Below are 15,713 nucleotides of genomic sequence, written 5' to 3' on the forward strand. Positions count from 1 at the left end.
CGTGATCCGCCCGTCTCGGCCTCCCAAAGCGCTGGGATTACAGGCGTGAGCCACTGCGCCCAGCCAATTTTTTTTGTATTTTTAGTAGAGACGGGATTTCAGCGTGTTAGCCAGGTTGGTCTCGAACTCCTGACCTCAAGTGATCTTCCTGCCTCAGCCTCCCAACGTGCTGGGATTACAGGCGCAAGCCACCACGCTGGGCTTCATAGTTGGTTTTCAATAAATGTTTGTTGGTTAAATTAATGAGAATATTAAGCTGAATTTTTGGTGTCTCTCATAGGCATCTAAAATATGTCACAGTTATGATAAGGCGAAACGTTTCATTCTCAACATCTTTTCTATATATAGTCATCATTGGTGTCCTCTGGGGATTGGCTCCAGGATGACTCTGTACCCCCACCCCCTGCCAAAATCTGAGGATGCTTAAGTTTCTTATGTAAAATGGCATAGTGTTTGCATATAACCTAGGCACATTCTGTTATATAGTTTAAATAAACTCTAGATTACTTAATAATACCTAATACAATGCAAGTGTTCTGTAAATAGTTTTTATACTGTATTTAGGGAATAATGACCAAAAAAAAAAAGACGGTACATGTTTAGTACATTCGCAACTATCTTAGACCTAACTAGGTACATAGTACATGTCAGCAACAATATAACATTTTCTGGATTTTTTTTCTCCCCTGAAATGAATATTTTCAATTCCTGGTTGATTGAATCTGCAGATGAAACCTGCAGATGTGGAGGGCCAACTGTACATATGTTTTCTAATATTTTAAAAACAATATTCTGTAAACTTTCTTAGTTTTTTTAAAAAGGAAAGAATAGACAGAGTATCGGTAGAAACTTTAGTGTAGATCATATAGGAAAAATTTTAAAATTGCTCTTTAATAGTTAGATAATGTCTAAGAAAAGGAATCCTGGAACCATTTCTAGAAGATTGTTTTATTTCTTGATATTTTCCTTTAATAAAATTAGTTCATTTTCATCCAGATAGGCCAGCTATTTCAAAAAAGATGAAATGTTTAAGACACTTAAAAAGGTATACTCATTACCTACTGTCCGAACGAGGACATTGCTAATATAGTTGAATCCTTATGGAAGACATTCTCTGTCTTCTACCCTATCATTCCTTTTCTTTTCTGTATACTTTTACTATATATGCATTATATCCATAAGTATGCCTTGCACTTAAACTTTTTTTTTTTTTGAGACGGAATCTTGCTCTGTCTCCCTGGCTGGAGTGCAGTGCTGCGCTCTCGGCTCACTGCAAACTCCGCTTCCCGGGTTCGCGCCCACCACCACACCTGGCTAATTTTTTGTATTTTTTCGTAGAGACGGGGTTTCACCGTGTTAGCCAGGATGGTCTCGATCTGCTGACCTCATGATCCGCCTGCCTCGGCCTCCCAAAGTGCTGAGCGTGAGCCACCTCGCCCGGCCTAAATTTTTATTCATTTTATATACACTGTGTTTACTTCTAATTTGCTTTTTTTGCTCAAGGTTTTGAAGACTTAATCTTTGTTGATTGTTTTTACAGGTTTATATACAGGTTTATAGATTATTGGTTTACTCTTACCCCCTCCCCACCAAGTTTTACCTGAGACATTTGAGCTCCAAAGATGTGTCAGGCATTGTGCTACCCACTGAGGTTACATAGGTAAACTTTTCTGAAAAATCAGTGAAATGGAAAGGTTCTTAATCACTTAGGGGAATGTCTGTTAACTGTATTAACTACAGAGAGTTCCAGAACCAGGGCAAGATGCTCTATAAAAATATCCCCCTTAAGCCAGGCATGGTGGCTCATGCTTGTAATGCCAGCACTTTGGGAGGCTGAGGCTGGAGGATTGATTGTGACCAGGAGTTTGAGACCAACCTGGCCAACAAAGTGAGACTTCGTCTCTTAAAAAAAAAAAAAAAAAAAGAAGAAGAAGAAATAAAAATATTCCCTTTAATAGAAAGCTGGTTTATTTGGATGTTTACTTCTCTTTTTAAAATTTTTGTGGGTATATAGTAGGTGTATATATATATAGGTTACATGAGATATTTTGATACAAGCATGTAGTGTGTAATAATCACATCAGGGGGGTAAATGTGGTATCCATCACCATAAGCATTTGTATCAGGGAGCCTGCCCCGATGGTCACGTAGGTTCTTTTCTATTTTCCCTAAGCGTCAGCCAGTTTGAGAAATGAAGGGACAGAGTACAAAAGAGAGAAATTTTAAAGCTGGGTGTCCGGGGGAGACATCACATGTCAGTGGGTTCTGTGATGCCCCATAAGCCGCAAAACCGGCAAGTTTTTATTAGGGACTTTCAAAAGGGGAGGGAGTGTACGAATAGGGTGTGGGTCACAAAGATCACATACTTCACAAGGTAATAGAATATCACAAGGGAAATGGAGGCAGGGCAAGATCACAGGACCACAGGACCGGGGCAAAATTAAAATTGCTAATGAAGTTTTGGGCACCATTGTCATTGATAACATCTTATCAGGAGACAGGGTTTTGAGAGCAACTGGTCTGACCAAAATTTATTAGGCGGGAATTTCCTCTTCCTAATAAGCCTGGGAGCGCTATGGGAGACTGGGGTTTATTTCACCCCTACAGTTTCGACCATAGAAGACGGCCACACCCAAGGGGGCCATCTATAGACCCACCCCCAGGCACGTATTCTCTTTCCCAGGGATGTTTCTTGCTGAGAAAAAGAATTCAGTGATATTTCTCCCATTTGCTTTTGAAAGAAGAGAAATATGGCTCTGTTCCGCCCAGCTCACCGGTGGTTGGAGTTTAAGGTTATCTCTCTTATTCCCTGAACAATTGCTGTTACCCTGTTCTTTTTTCAAGGTGCCCAGATTTCGTATTGTTCAAACACACATGCTCTACAATTTGTACAGTTAACACAATTATCACGGGGTCCTGAGGTGACATACATCCTCCTCAGCTGACAGGATTAAGGTATTAAAGACAGGCCTAGGAAATCACAAGGGTATTGATTGGGGAAGTGATAAGTGTCCATGAAATCTTCACAGTTTGTGTTTAGAGACTGCAGTAAAGACAGGCATAGGAAATTATAAAAGTATTAATTTGGGGAACTATAAATGTCCATGAAATCTTCACAATGCATGTTCTTCTGCCATGGCTTCAGCCGGTCCCTCCGTTTGGGGTCCCTGACTTCCCACAACACATTTGTCCTTTATGTTGCAAAAAATTAGATTCTTTTAGTTTATTTTAAATGTACAATTAAATTGGTTTTTTCTGTAGTCACCCTGTTGTGCTAGCAAATACTAGGTCTTATTCATTCTATTTTTTTTGTACCCATGGGTGATTACTCTTTTTTTTTTTTTTTTTTTTTTTTTTTTGAGATGGAGTCTTGCTCTGTCACCCAGGCTGGAGTGCAGTGGCTTGATCTTGATTCACCGCAGCTTCTGCCTCCTGGGTTCAAGCAATTCTCCTGCCTCAGCCTCCTGAGTAGCTGGGATTACAGGCGCACGCCACCATGCCCGGCTATTTTTTGTATTTTTAGTAGAGATGGGGTTTCATCATGTTGGCCAGGCTGGTCTCGAACTCCTGACCTCAAGTGATCCTTCTGCCTCGGCCTCCCAAAGTGCTAGGGTTACCGGTGTAAGCCACCATGCCCAGCCTGATGATTACTTTTTAATGGTGCCCATATTTTGATTTAGAAATTCAAAACTCTATTTGGAATGAGAATAATAATTTATAATTTCTTTTTAAAATAATACTTATGGGTTGAGCATGGTGGCTCACGCCTGTAATCCCAGCACTTTGGGAATCTGAAGTAGGCAGATCACGAGGTCAAGAGATCCAGACCATCCTGGCCAACATGGTGAAACCCTCTCTCTACAAAAAATACAAAAATTAGCTGGGCATGGTGGTGCGCGCCTGTAGTCCCAGCTACTCTGGAGGCTGAGGCAGGAGAATCACTTGAACCCAGGAGGTGGAGGTTGCAGTGAGCTGAGATCGCACCACTGCACTCCAGCCTGGCTACAGAGTGGTCTCAAAATAATAATAATAATAATTATGGAGCAGTAAATTAGCTACTAATGCTAGCTAGTCTCTTTTGGTAAAAATCTGATTTACTTTTTGGTGTCTGGAGTTTTTTTTTCATTGTAACTTTTTGAGAGATATTTAACCATCATAAAAAAGTGATAGACTTATCTCCCCAATTAAGTAATACATTAAAGGTTTATGGGAGCTGTATTTGAGGAATTTGTGATTGGAAAAAACGTAATTTATACTTCAATTAAATAAAATCTTAATGTTCATTTAAAAAACATTAAACAGCCAGGCGCAGTGGGTCAGGACTATAATCCTAAGAATAGGGCAGCTAAGGTGAGAGGCTGAGGTGGGATGATTGCTTACACCCAGGAGTTTGAGGCTGTAGTGAGCTATGATTGTTCCATTGCACACCAGCATGGGCTGCAGAGTGAGACCCTGTCTGTAAAAAAGAAAAGTTGAATAAAATTTATTTCCTTATTTCACTGATAATTGCATTGCAAAAGTTTTTTCTTCCCCTCTAGTGTGAGCTTTGGATCTTTATTAAGAATTGAAGTTAATCATAATAGTATTTTGTATGTGCTTTAACCGTGAATTTATTTTTATAGGATTTCTATAATTGGCCTGATGAATCCTTTGATGAAATGGACAGTACACTAGCTGTTCAACAGGTAATAAAAATAGTTTCTTTTCACCCTGTGTCTTTTGGAGTACGATGTGTAAGTGCCCATTGGGTGGCCTTTGTCTGTTGGTCACTGTGCAGCAGTCTGCTTCCCAATAAAGCGTGCTCTTTCACAAAACAAAACAAAACAAAATAGTTCCTTTTACAACTCCAATAACCTAAGCATTTTACCTCTTTGACATAGTTAAGTATTCTTATATCTTTTAGCATAGGGAAGATTCCACTGAATTAATGGAATGCCTATTTAAAAGTTTAGCCAACCCTCATTTTGTTTTAAGATGGCATATTAAGCTGGGTACCGTGGCTGCCAGCACTTTGGGAGGCCAATCACTTGAGGCCAGGAGTTCAAGACCAGCCTGAGCGACATAACAAGACCCTGTTTCTACAAAAAGATAAATTAGCCAAGCATGGTGGTGCACACCTGTAGTCCCAGTAGCTAGGGAGTCTGAGGCAGGGAGATCACTTGATCCTACTTCAAGGGTCTAATGAGCTATGATTGTGCCACTGTACTTCAACCTGGGTGACAGAGTGAGATCTTGTCTCTTAAAAAAATAAAAATAGCCCAGGTGCGGTGGCTCACAGCTGTAATCCCAGCACTTTGGGAAGCCGAGGCAGGTGGATCACTAGGTCAGGAGATCAAGACCATCCTGGCTAACACAGTGAAACCCTGTCTCTACTAAAAATGTAAAAAATTAGCCAGACGTGGTGGCATGCGCCTGTAGTCCCAGCTACTTGGGAGGGCTAAGGCAGGAGAATCGTTTGAACCCAAGAGGCGGAGGTTGCAGTGAGCCAAGATCATGCCACTCCACTGGCCAAAAGCAAGACTCTGTCTCAAAAAAAAAAAAAAAAAAAAACCAAAAAACAAAACCAAAATACAGTTTCATTAAGGGGCTAATAAAAAGATAATATACATTGGAGCGTACTAGTATATTGGATTAGGCACTGGTTAAATTTTTTTGTTTTGAATTTTTAGTAGAGACAGGGTTTTGCCATGTTGTCCACCTTGAACTCCTGGGCTCAAGCAGTCCACCCACTGTGGCCTCCCAAAGTGCTGGGATTGCAAGTGTGAGTCACTGCACCTGTCTTTTTTTTTTTTTTTTTTTAAGATGGGGTCTCACTCTGTTGCCCAGGCTGGAGTGCAGTGGCTTGAGCATGGCAAAATGTAGCCTCAACTTCCTGGGCTCAGGTGATTGTTCTACCTCAGCCTCCCAAGTAGCTGGGACTATAGGCGCACACTGCCACATCTGGCTAATTTTTTTGTAGAGATGGGGTTTCACCATGTTGCCCTGGCTGATGATAACATTTTTAAAGGGAAAATATACCATAAATCGAGGCTGTTTGGCTTCATTTTGATAGCCAGATAATAAAAGTAGATAGCTGGCCGGGTGCGGTGGCTCGCGCCTGTAATCCCAGCACATTGGGAGGCCAAGGCAGGCGGATCACAAGGTCAGGAGATCGAGACCATCCTGGCTAACATGGTGAAACCCCATCTCTACTAAAAATACAAAAAAATTAGCCAGGCATGGTGGTGGGTGCCTGTAGTCCCAGCTATTCGGGAGGCTGAGGGAGGAGAATGATGTGAACCTGGGAGGCGGAGCTTGCAGTGAGCCGAGATCGCGCCACTGCACTCCAGCCTGGGGGGACAGAGCAAGACTCCATCTCAAAAAAAAAAAAAAAAAAGTAGATAGCTATTTGGATTTGTTATGTTGTTTGAAGATCTTAGAAAATAAAAGAGACATATAGTTGAATTATTTGAGCATTAAAAACCACCCATCTGGGTGTGGTGGCTCACACCTGTAATCTTAGTACTTTGGGAGGCCGAGGAGGGAGGATCACTTTGAGGCTGGGAGTTTGAAACCAGCCTGGACAATATAGTGAGACCATGTCTCTGTAAAAAATAAAAAGGTTAGGTTAGGTGGTGTGCACCTGTAGTCCTAGCTATTTAGGAGGCTGAGGTGGGAGGATAGGGTTTATGGTGAGCTGTGATTGTGCCACTGCACTCCAGGCTGGTGACAGAGACCCTATCTCAAAAAAAAAAAAAAAGAAAAGAAAAAGTGCTGTTCAATCAGCAAACATTTATTGGGTTCTCACTATATAGCTAGCAATGAGTTAGGCCTTGTGGAAGATAAAGGAATATAAACCTAGATCTAGCTCTATGCCTAGAAATTGGTTAAATTTTGAAGAAAAATGTACAGATGGTTATTTCTTTAAAAATAGGGGGAAGCGTCCTGTTACTTTGTTGAATTTGTTCATTTATTCTCGCAGGTTTTTTGGGTGTGAAATCATTAGGGTTTTCTACATATGAGACCATGTCATCTGCAAACAGATAATTTTACTTCTCCAATCTAGATCTGTTTTCTTTCTTTTTCTTGCCTAATTGCTCTGGCTAGACCTTCCAGTACTACTTGGAATAAAAGTGGTGAAAGAGGGCATCTTTGTCTTCTTCCTGATCTTAGAGGAGAGCTTTTAGTTTTTCACTGTTGAGTATGATGTTCACTATGGATTTTTCATATATGGTCTTTATTATATTGAAGTTGTTTCCTTTATTTGTAGTTCATTCAGTGCTTTTTAGATCATAAAATGGTGTTAAATTTTGTCAAATGCTTTTTCTGCACCTATTGAGATGATCATGTGTTTCTTTTTCTTACTTTTTTTTATTTTTTTATTTTTTTGAGACAGAGTCTCGCTCTGTCACCAGGCTGGAGTGTAGTGGCGCGACCTCAACTCACTGCAGCCTCTGCCACCTGGGTTCAAGCGATTCTCCTGCCTCAGCCTCCTGAGTAGCTGGGATTACAGATGCCTGCCACTGTGCCTGGTTAATTTTTGTAGTTTTAGTTAGAGACGGAATTTTACCATCTTGGCCAGGCCGGTCTTGAACTCCAGACATCGTGATCTACCTGCCTCGGCTTCCCAAAGTGCTGGGATTACAGGTGTGAGCCATCACACCCGGCATTAATTTTTCTTTAAATGTTTGGTATTTTCTTTAAATGTTTACTAGTGAAGCTGTTAGGCCCAGGGTTTTCTTTGGTTGCTCAACATTGGGAATATAATTAATGCCACTGAATTGTACACTTAAAAATGGTTTAAATGCCTTTCCTTTCTTTATTGAATGGTCTCAGCAGCCTTGTTGAAATGTTTTGGCCATGTATGTGACACGTTATTTCTGAGTTCTTTATTTATTTCTATTTGTCTGTATGTCTGTCCTTATGCCAGTATCACACAGTGTTTGATTACTGTAACTTTGTAGTAAGTTTTGAAGTCAAGAAATGTGAATCCTCCAACTTTGTTTCTTATTTTATTTTTCTTAATAGAGACAGAATTTTGCAATGTTGCCCAGGTTGGTTTTGAACTCTTGAGCTCAGGTGATCTTCTTGCCTCGGCTGGGATTACAGACATCAGCCACCATGCTCTGACAAAATTTGTTCTTTATTTTCAAGATTTTTTTTTGTTTATTCAGAAACCCTTGCAATTCCATATAAATTCGAGGATCACCTTTTCCATATCTGCAAAAAAAAGGGGGGTGTTGATTGGAATTTAGATAGAGATTGCCTCGTATCTCTAGATTGCTTTAGGTAGCATTGACATCTTAACGATATTAAGCCTTACTCATGCACACGAGATGTCTTTCCGTTTATTTAGGTCTTCTTTAATTACTTGCAGCAATGTTTTGTAGTTTTCTGTCTGCAAAAAATTTTCTCTCCTTATTTAAATCTATTTCTAGGTATTTAAAAGTTTTTAGGTTCTATTGTAAGTGGAGTTGCTTTCTTCCTTTTTAGATTCTTACAGGTATATAGAAACAAAACATTTTTGTGTATTCATCTTGTATTCTACGACTTTGCTGAATCATTTTTCACTTAGAGTAATGTTCTTGTGGATTCTTTGGGATTTCCTATATATAGGATCATGTCATTTGTGGATAGAGATAGTTTTACCACTTCCTTTCCAAATGAGATGCGTTTTATTTCTTTATCTTGTCTAGTTGCTCTGGCTAGAACTTTAGTACAGTGTTGAATAGCGGTGGTGAAAGTGAGCATCGTTGTCTCATTTGGGTTTTCAGGGAAAGGCTTTTAGTTTTTTACCATTGAGTCTGAGGTTAGCTGTGAGTTTTTCATGAATGCCCTTAATCATGTTGGGGAAATTTCCTTTTAAACCTAGTTTTCTGAGTGGTTTTATCATGAAAATATGTTGGATTTTGTCAGATATCTTTTCTGCATTGATATGATTGTGTGCTTTTTTCCGTTTGTATATTAATGTAGCATATTGCATTGTTTTTTTTTAAAAATGTTGAACCACCTTTGCATTCCTGATAACTTTCTTTTGATTTATATTTGTATGGTATTTCTTTTTTCATGATTTGACATACCTACATAATTATGTTTGAAGTAAGTTTCTTGTAGACAGCATATGGTTGAGTCATATTTCTTAGTTCATTTTGACAGACTTTCTCTTTTAATTGGTATGTTCAGACCATTTAACATTGATGTGCTGAATGTTTACTATTATTTAGATTTAGACCTACCGTTTTATTACTTTTTAGTTTGTTCCTTCTGGGCTTTTTGTTTGTTCCCGTTTCCCCTTTTCTGTCTTTTTAAGGGTGAGTTGAACATTTTTAGTATTCTGTTTTAATTCTAATTTTGACATATTTATATACTTGATTACTAAATGGGTACTCTGCGCAGTTTACTGAAAATCAGTATTCTACCACTTTACTTGAAATGTAGAAACTTTACTATCATATGCACCCCTTTTCCTCCCCCTTTATACTATAGTTGCTATATATTACATCAATATACATTGAAAACCCCATCGTTAATCTTTTTGCTTTCACCTGTCAAACATATTTTAAAGAAGTCATGAGAAGAATGGTCTATTATATTTATACCCAGATATTTACAATATCTCCTGCTCCTGATGTTCCCAATTTTTTTTCTTTTTTCTTTTTTTTTTTTTTTTTTGAGACAGAGTCTTGCACTGTCTCCTAGGCTGAAGTGCAGTGGCGCAATCTCTGCTCACCGCAAGCTCCGCCTCCTGGGTTCAGGCCATTCTCCTGCCTTAGCCTCCCGAGTAGCTGGGACTACAGGCGCCCGCCATCACGCCCGGCTAATTTTTTTGTATTTTTAGTAGAGACGGGGTTTCACTGTGTTAGCCAGGATGGTCTCGATCTCCTGACCTCATGATCTGCCCGCCTCGGCTTCCCAAAGTGCTGGGATTACAGGCGTGAGCCACCACGCCTGGCCTCCCAATTTTCTTTGTATTATTTTCTCTCTGAAGAACTTCCTTTAGCAATTCATTTTTTTTTGAGCAGAGTCTTGCTCTGTCACTCAGACTGGAGTGCAGTGGCGCGATCTCGGCTCACTGGGTTTAAACAGTTCTCCTGCCTCAGCCTCCTGAGTTCAAGCAGTTCTCCTGCCTCAGCATCTCGAGTAGCTGGGATTACAGACATGCACCACCACCCCCAGCTAATTTTTGTGTTTTTAGTACAGACAGGGTTTCACCATGTTGGCCAAGCTGGTCTTGAACTCTTGACTTGCCCGCCTGAGCCTCACAGAGTACTGGGATTACAGACATGAGCCACCGTGCCCAGCTGATCTTCATTTTTAAATAATATTTTTGTTGGATATAGAATTCTGGCTTGACAACTCTTTCAGCACATTTTTATTTTTATTTTATTTATTCATTTATTTTTTTGAGACAGAGTCTCGCTCTGTCACCCAGACTGGAGCACAGTGGCATAATCTTGGCTCACTGCAACCTCCACCTCCTGGGTTCAAGCGATTCTCCTGCCTCAGCCTCCCCAGTAGCTGGGACTATGGGTGCATGCCGCCACAGCTGCCTCATTTTTCTATTTTTAGTAGAGACTGGGTTTTGCCATATTGGCCAGGCTGGTCTTGAACTCCTGACCTCAAGTGATCCATCCACCTCAGCCTCCCAAAGTTCTGGGATTATAGGTGTGAGCCGCTGTGCCCGGCCTTATTTTTATTTATTTATTTTGAGATGGAGTTTTGCTCTGTCGCCCAGGCTGGAGTGCAGTGGTGCAATCTCGTCTCACTCCAACCTCCACCTCCAGATTCAAGCCATTCTCCTGCCTCAGCCTCCTGAGTAGCTGGGACTACAGGCGCACACCACCACGCCCAGCTAATTTCTGTATATTTACTACAGATGGGGTTTCGCCATGTTGGCCAGAATGGTCTCGATCTCTTGACCTCGTGATCTGCCAACCTCAGCCTCCCAAATTGCTGGGATTACAGGCGTGAGCCACCCCGCCTGGCCTCCCGGCCTTATTTTCATTTTTATGTATTTATTTTTGATATGGAGTCTCACTCTGTCTCCCAGGCTGGAGTGCAGTGGCGCAATCTTGGCTCACTGCAACCCCCACCCCCTGGCTTCAAGCGATTCTCCTCCGCCAGCCTCCCTAGTAGCTGGGATAACAGGCGCCTGCCACCGTGCCTGGCTAATTTTTGTATTTTTAGTAGAGGTGGGGTTTCACCTTGGCCAGGCTGGTCTTGAACTCCTGACTTCGTGATCCACCCTCCTCAGCCTCCCAAAGTGCTGGGATTACAGGTGTGAGCCACCATGCCTGGACTCTATTTTTATTTTTTTTGAGACAGGGTCTCACTCTGTTGCCAGGCTGGAGTGCAGTGGTACGATCATAGCTTACTGCAGCCTTAAACTCCTGGACTTAAGAGATCCTCTCACCTCAGCTTTCTGAGTAGCTATGACTACAGGAGCACACCACCCCTGGCTGACTTTTTTTTTTTGTAGAGACGTGGTCTCACTATGTTGCCTAGGCTGGTCTTGAACTCTTGGCCTCAAGCAATCCTCCTGCCTCAGCCTGCTAAGTTTTACAGCACTTTAAAAATGTTTTACCATTTTGCTTTCATGGTTTCTGATGAGAAAGAATCTGTCATTCAAATTCTTCTGGCTTCTTTAGTGGTGTTTTTTTCTTTGTTTTGTTTTTTTTGAGACAGGGTCTCACTCTGTCATTCCAGGCTGGTGTACAGTGGACTTCTTAGGCTCAAGCAATCCTTCCAACTCAGCCTCTCAAGTAGCTGGGACTACAGGCATGCACCACCATGCCTGGCTAATTTTTATGTTTTGTAGAGATGGGGTCTTACTGTGTTGCCCAAGCTGGTCTCTAACTCCTGAGCTTGAGTGATCCTCCTGCCTTGGTCTTCCAAAGTGCTGGGATACAGACCTGAGCTACCACTTTGGGTTTTAGCCATTTGATTATGATGTGTCTGGATGTAGATTTCTTTGGGTTTATCTTGTTTGATGTTCACTCAGCTTTTTTTAAATTGTGGCAATGTATATGAGACATAAAATTTATCATTTTTGCTATTTTAAAGTGTACAGTTCTGTGTCATTAAGTACATTCCCATTGTGCAACCATCACCACCATCCGTGTCCAGAACTTTTTCATCTTCCCCAACTGAGATTCTATACGTATCAAACAATAACTCCCTATTCCTCTTTTTTTCTCAGCCTACTCAGCTTCTTGAATTTGCAAGCTTATATCTTTTTACAAACTTGGAAACTTTTCAGCATTATTTCTTCAAGTACCTTTTTTTTGAGATGGAGTCTTGCTCTGTCGCCCAGGCTGGAGTGCAGTGGCATGATCTCGGATCACTGCAACCTCTGCTTCCCGGTTTTAAGCGATTCTCCTACCTCAGCCTCCATGTGCCACCATGCCCGGCTAATTTTTGTATTTTTATTAGAGATGGGGTTTTACCCTATTGGCCAGGCTGGTCTCGGACTCCTGACCTCGTGATCCACCTGCCTCGGCCTCCCAAAGTGCTAGGATTATAGGCGGGAGCCACCTCGTTCAGCTTTCTTAGCTCATTTTTTAAAAATGATAGTTGCCTCTATTGCCTAAAAGTGTGGAGGACTCATTATAGAAAACAAAATGACATTTTTTTTGAGATAGAGTCTCACTCCCAGGTTGGAGTGCAGTAGCATGTGATTGCTGCTCAGAGCAACCTCCACCTCCCAGGTTCAAGTGATTCTCCTGCCTCAGTCTCCCAGTAGCTGAGATTACAGGCGTGTGCTACCATGCCCGGCCAGTTTTTGTATTTTTAGTAGAGACGTTGTTTCGCCATGTTGGCCAGGCTGGTCTTGAACTCTACCTCAGGTGATCTGCCCGCCTCTGCCTCCCAAAGTGCTGGGATTACAGGAGTGAGCCATTGTGACTGGCCAAAATGGCATTTTTGTTTTATTTCTAAGTTAAGGATTTCTTTTTTGCTTTATATAAATTGGTATCAATAAAAGGATTCTAAATTTCTTCAGGATTGACAGCTTGTAACTCCACTTAATAACAAAATTTAGTAATTATATAAGTAAAGTCAGTTTCTAAATATATGGTTAAATAATTAAAATTGGGCTGGGCCCAGTGGTTCATGCCTGTAATTCCAGTACTTTGGGAGGCTGAGGTGGGAGAATTGCTTGAGCCCAGGAGTTCAAAACTAGCTTAAGTGGTCTTGAATTAGCCTAGGCAGTCTTGAATTAGTCTAGGCAGTCTTGAATTAGCCAGGTGTTGTGGGCGCATGCCTGTAATCCCAGCTACTTGGGAGGCTGAAGCAGGAGAATTGCTTGAACCCAGGAGGCAGAGGTTGCAGTGAGCCGAGATAGCACCACTGCACTCTAGCCTGGGCGACAGAACGAAACTCTATCTCAAAAAAAAAATAAATAAATAAAAGTCTCTGTGTTCAGGGACTCACTATATGAAGGGGACACATGAAAGTAAGTGCTAGTAAGTTGTACTATTAAGCGTGAAATAAATGCTGCTAAGAGTTCTAGCCATAGAAGACTGGGTGCGGTGGCTCACGCCTGTAATCCCAGCACTTTGGGAAGCTGAGGCAGGTGGATCACTTGAGGTCAGGACTTCAAGACCAGCCTGACCAACATGGTGAAACCCCGTCTCTACTAAAAATACAAAAATTAGCTGGGCATGGTGGCGCATGCCTATAATCGCGGCTACTCGGAAGGCTGAGACAACAGGATCACTTGAACCCGGAAGGCAGAGGTTGTAGTGAGCTGAGACTGCGCCACTACACTCCAGCCTGGGCGACAGAGTGAGACTCTATCTCAAAAACAAAAAAAAAGTTCTATTCATAGAAGGTGTAGTGGGAACAGGAAAGACAAAAATGAATAGACAGATTGCTAATATATACAAATTACAAATGTGGTGGGAAATCGGATGGAGTTCTGTGAGGATTCGAATAATCAGGGAGTGCTTGAGTGTATTGGGGGAACGAGAGATTTGGACAGAATTGTGATGCGGAATTTGAGGTGACCTTTGGAGAAGGTATACACTTTAGCTGTATCTCCTCAAGGAGAGAGAGAATCAAAACTTTGAAACATTAGGATGAGATAAAAAAAAATCAGGGAGAGTGGTTTCAATAGTAATTAAAGAGTCATTAAAAAGTGTTTGAGGCCGGGTACGGTGGCTCATGCCTGTAATCCCAGCACTTCAGGAGGCCGAGGCGGGTGGATCAGCTGAGGTCAGGAGTTTGAGACCAGCCTTAGTAACATGGTGAAACCCCGTCTCTACAAAAATTAGCCGGGCGTGGTGGCGGGTGCTTGTATTCCCAGCTACTCGGGAGGCTGAGGCAGGAGAATCGCTTGAACCCGGGAGGCGGAGGTTGCAGTGAGCCAAGACCGAGCCATTACACTCCAGCCTGGGCAACAAAACTCCTCAAAAAAAAAAAAAGTATTTGATCCCTTTCCCTGTCATCATGGTGTGTGCTTGTGACTCTGTTCTTTGCCATGCCTTCCCACAAGACTTTAAGACTTTTAGAGTCAAGTGATTCCTGGCCAAGAAACAAAAGCAAAATCATCCCATTCCCCAGTGGATTCAGGTGAAAACTAAGTAATAAAATCAGGTACAACTCTAAGAGGAGACATTGGAAAAGAACCAAGCTGGGTCTAGAAGGAATTTTACATGAGATGGCACACATATTTAATATTGTATCAAGGTCTCTATCATGTCACCATATCAAGCTGAAAATGTCACCATCTGGACAGTTGGACATGCTGTATTGGAACAATGGTTTTTCTTTTGGTTTCTATGCTCTGCAGTAGGCTGGTTCAGTACTAAATATGTGAGACCTTTTGTTTGGAAAAAAAAGTTTTTGAGTAAGCAAGTGATATTCAAGAAAGATTGTCTGAAGTAGGCAAAATTGATTGGCTCAAGAAGGCCTTATAGTTAGTAAGTTTTTGTAACCACCCTTTTAACCTATGTAGACTTCAGAATATCAAAAAGATTGCATAAAGCATTACAGAGATCTGAAATTTAAATTTTTATGTTATTACATTTTAAAAATTGAAAGTGACCCTCCCTTGCCTTTTTTTTAAACTTAGTTTTTTCTGTTAGTCATTTAAAACAACTTTTATTGGGTCTAATGAACATACCATACAAATCCCTATACAGTTAGAGTGATTATATTCACAGGGTTGCACAGCCATCACTACAGTCTAATTTTATAACTTTTTTGTTGTTGTTTTGTTTTTGAGATGGAGTCTCGCTCTGTCGCCCAGGCTAGAGTGCAGTGGCACGATCGCGGTTCACTGCAACCTCCGCCTCCCGGGTTCAAGCGATTCTCTTGCCTCAGCCTCCAGAGTAGCTGGGACTATAGGTGTGTGCCACCACACCCAGCTAATTTTTTGTATTTTTAGTAGAGATGGGGTTTCACTATATTAGCCAGGATGATCTCGATTTCCTGACCTCGTGATCTGCCCACCTCGGCCTCCCAAAGTGCTGGGATTACAGGCATGAGCCCCCACACCCGGCCTTTTAGAACATTTTTATCCTTCCTGAAAGGAAACCTCATCCCCATTAGCAGCCATCTTCAGTCTCCTGTGCCTTCCTCTCTGCCCTCAAGCCCTACACCAGTACAAATCTGTTTCCTGTCTCAATAGATTTTCTTACTCTAGACACTTCATATAAACCAAATCACAATATGTACCATAGTTATGTTTACATTGCCTATGATGAAATCCTGTATCTACAAAATATGGAAAA

The 15,713-nt window shown here is 41.4% G+C and overlaps 1 protein-coding gene across 5 annotated transcripts in view; it reads left to right on the forward strand.

The window, feature by feature from the left end:
* MOB4 (MOB family member 4, phocein) overlaps positions 1-15,713 on the forward strand; it is a 51,609-nt gene that overhangs the window by 18,618 nt on the left and 17,278 nt on the right. For 4 of the 5 annotated variants that reach the window (XM_009237931.4, NM_001133786.1, XM_054548776.2 and 1 more), the window contains 1 exon segment: positions 4,623-4,685. The exons of the other annotated variant lie outside the window; for it this stretch is intronic. In XM_009237931.4, the coding sequence (XP_009236206.1) occupies positions 4,623-4,685 (63 nt within the window). 5 annotated transcript variants of the gene reach the window in all.

Source organism: Pongo abelii, chromosome 11 (assembly GCF_028885655.2).
Source record: "Pongo abelii isolate AG06213 chromosome 11, NHGRI_mPonAbe1-v2.0_pri, whole genome shotgun sequence".
NCBI lineage: Eukaryota > Metazoa > Chordata > Mammalia > Primates > Hominidae > Pongo > Pongo abelii.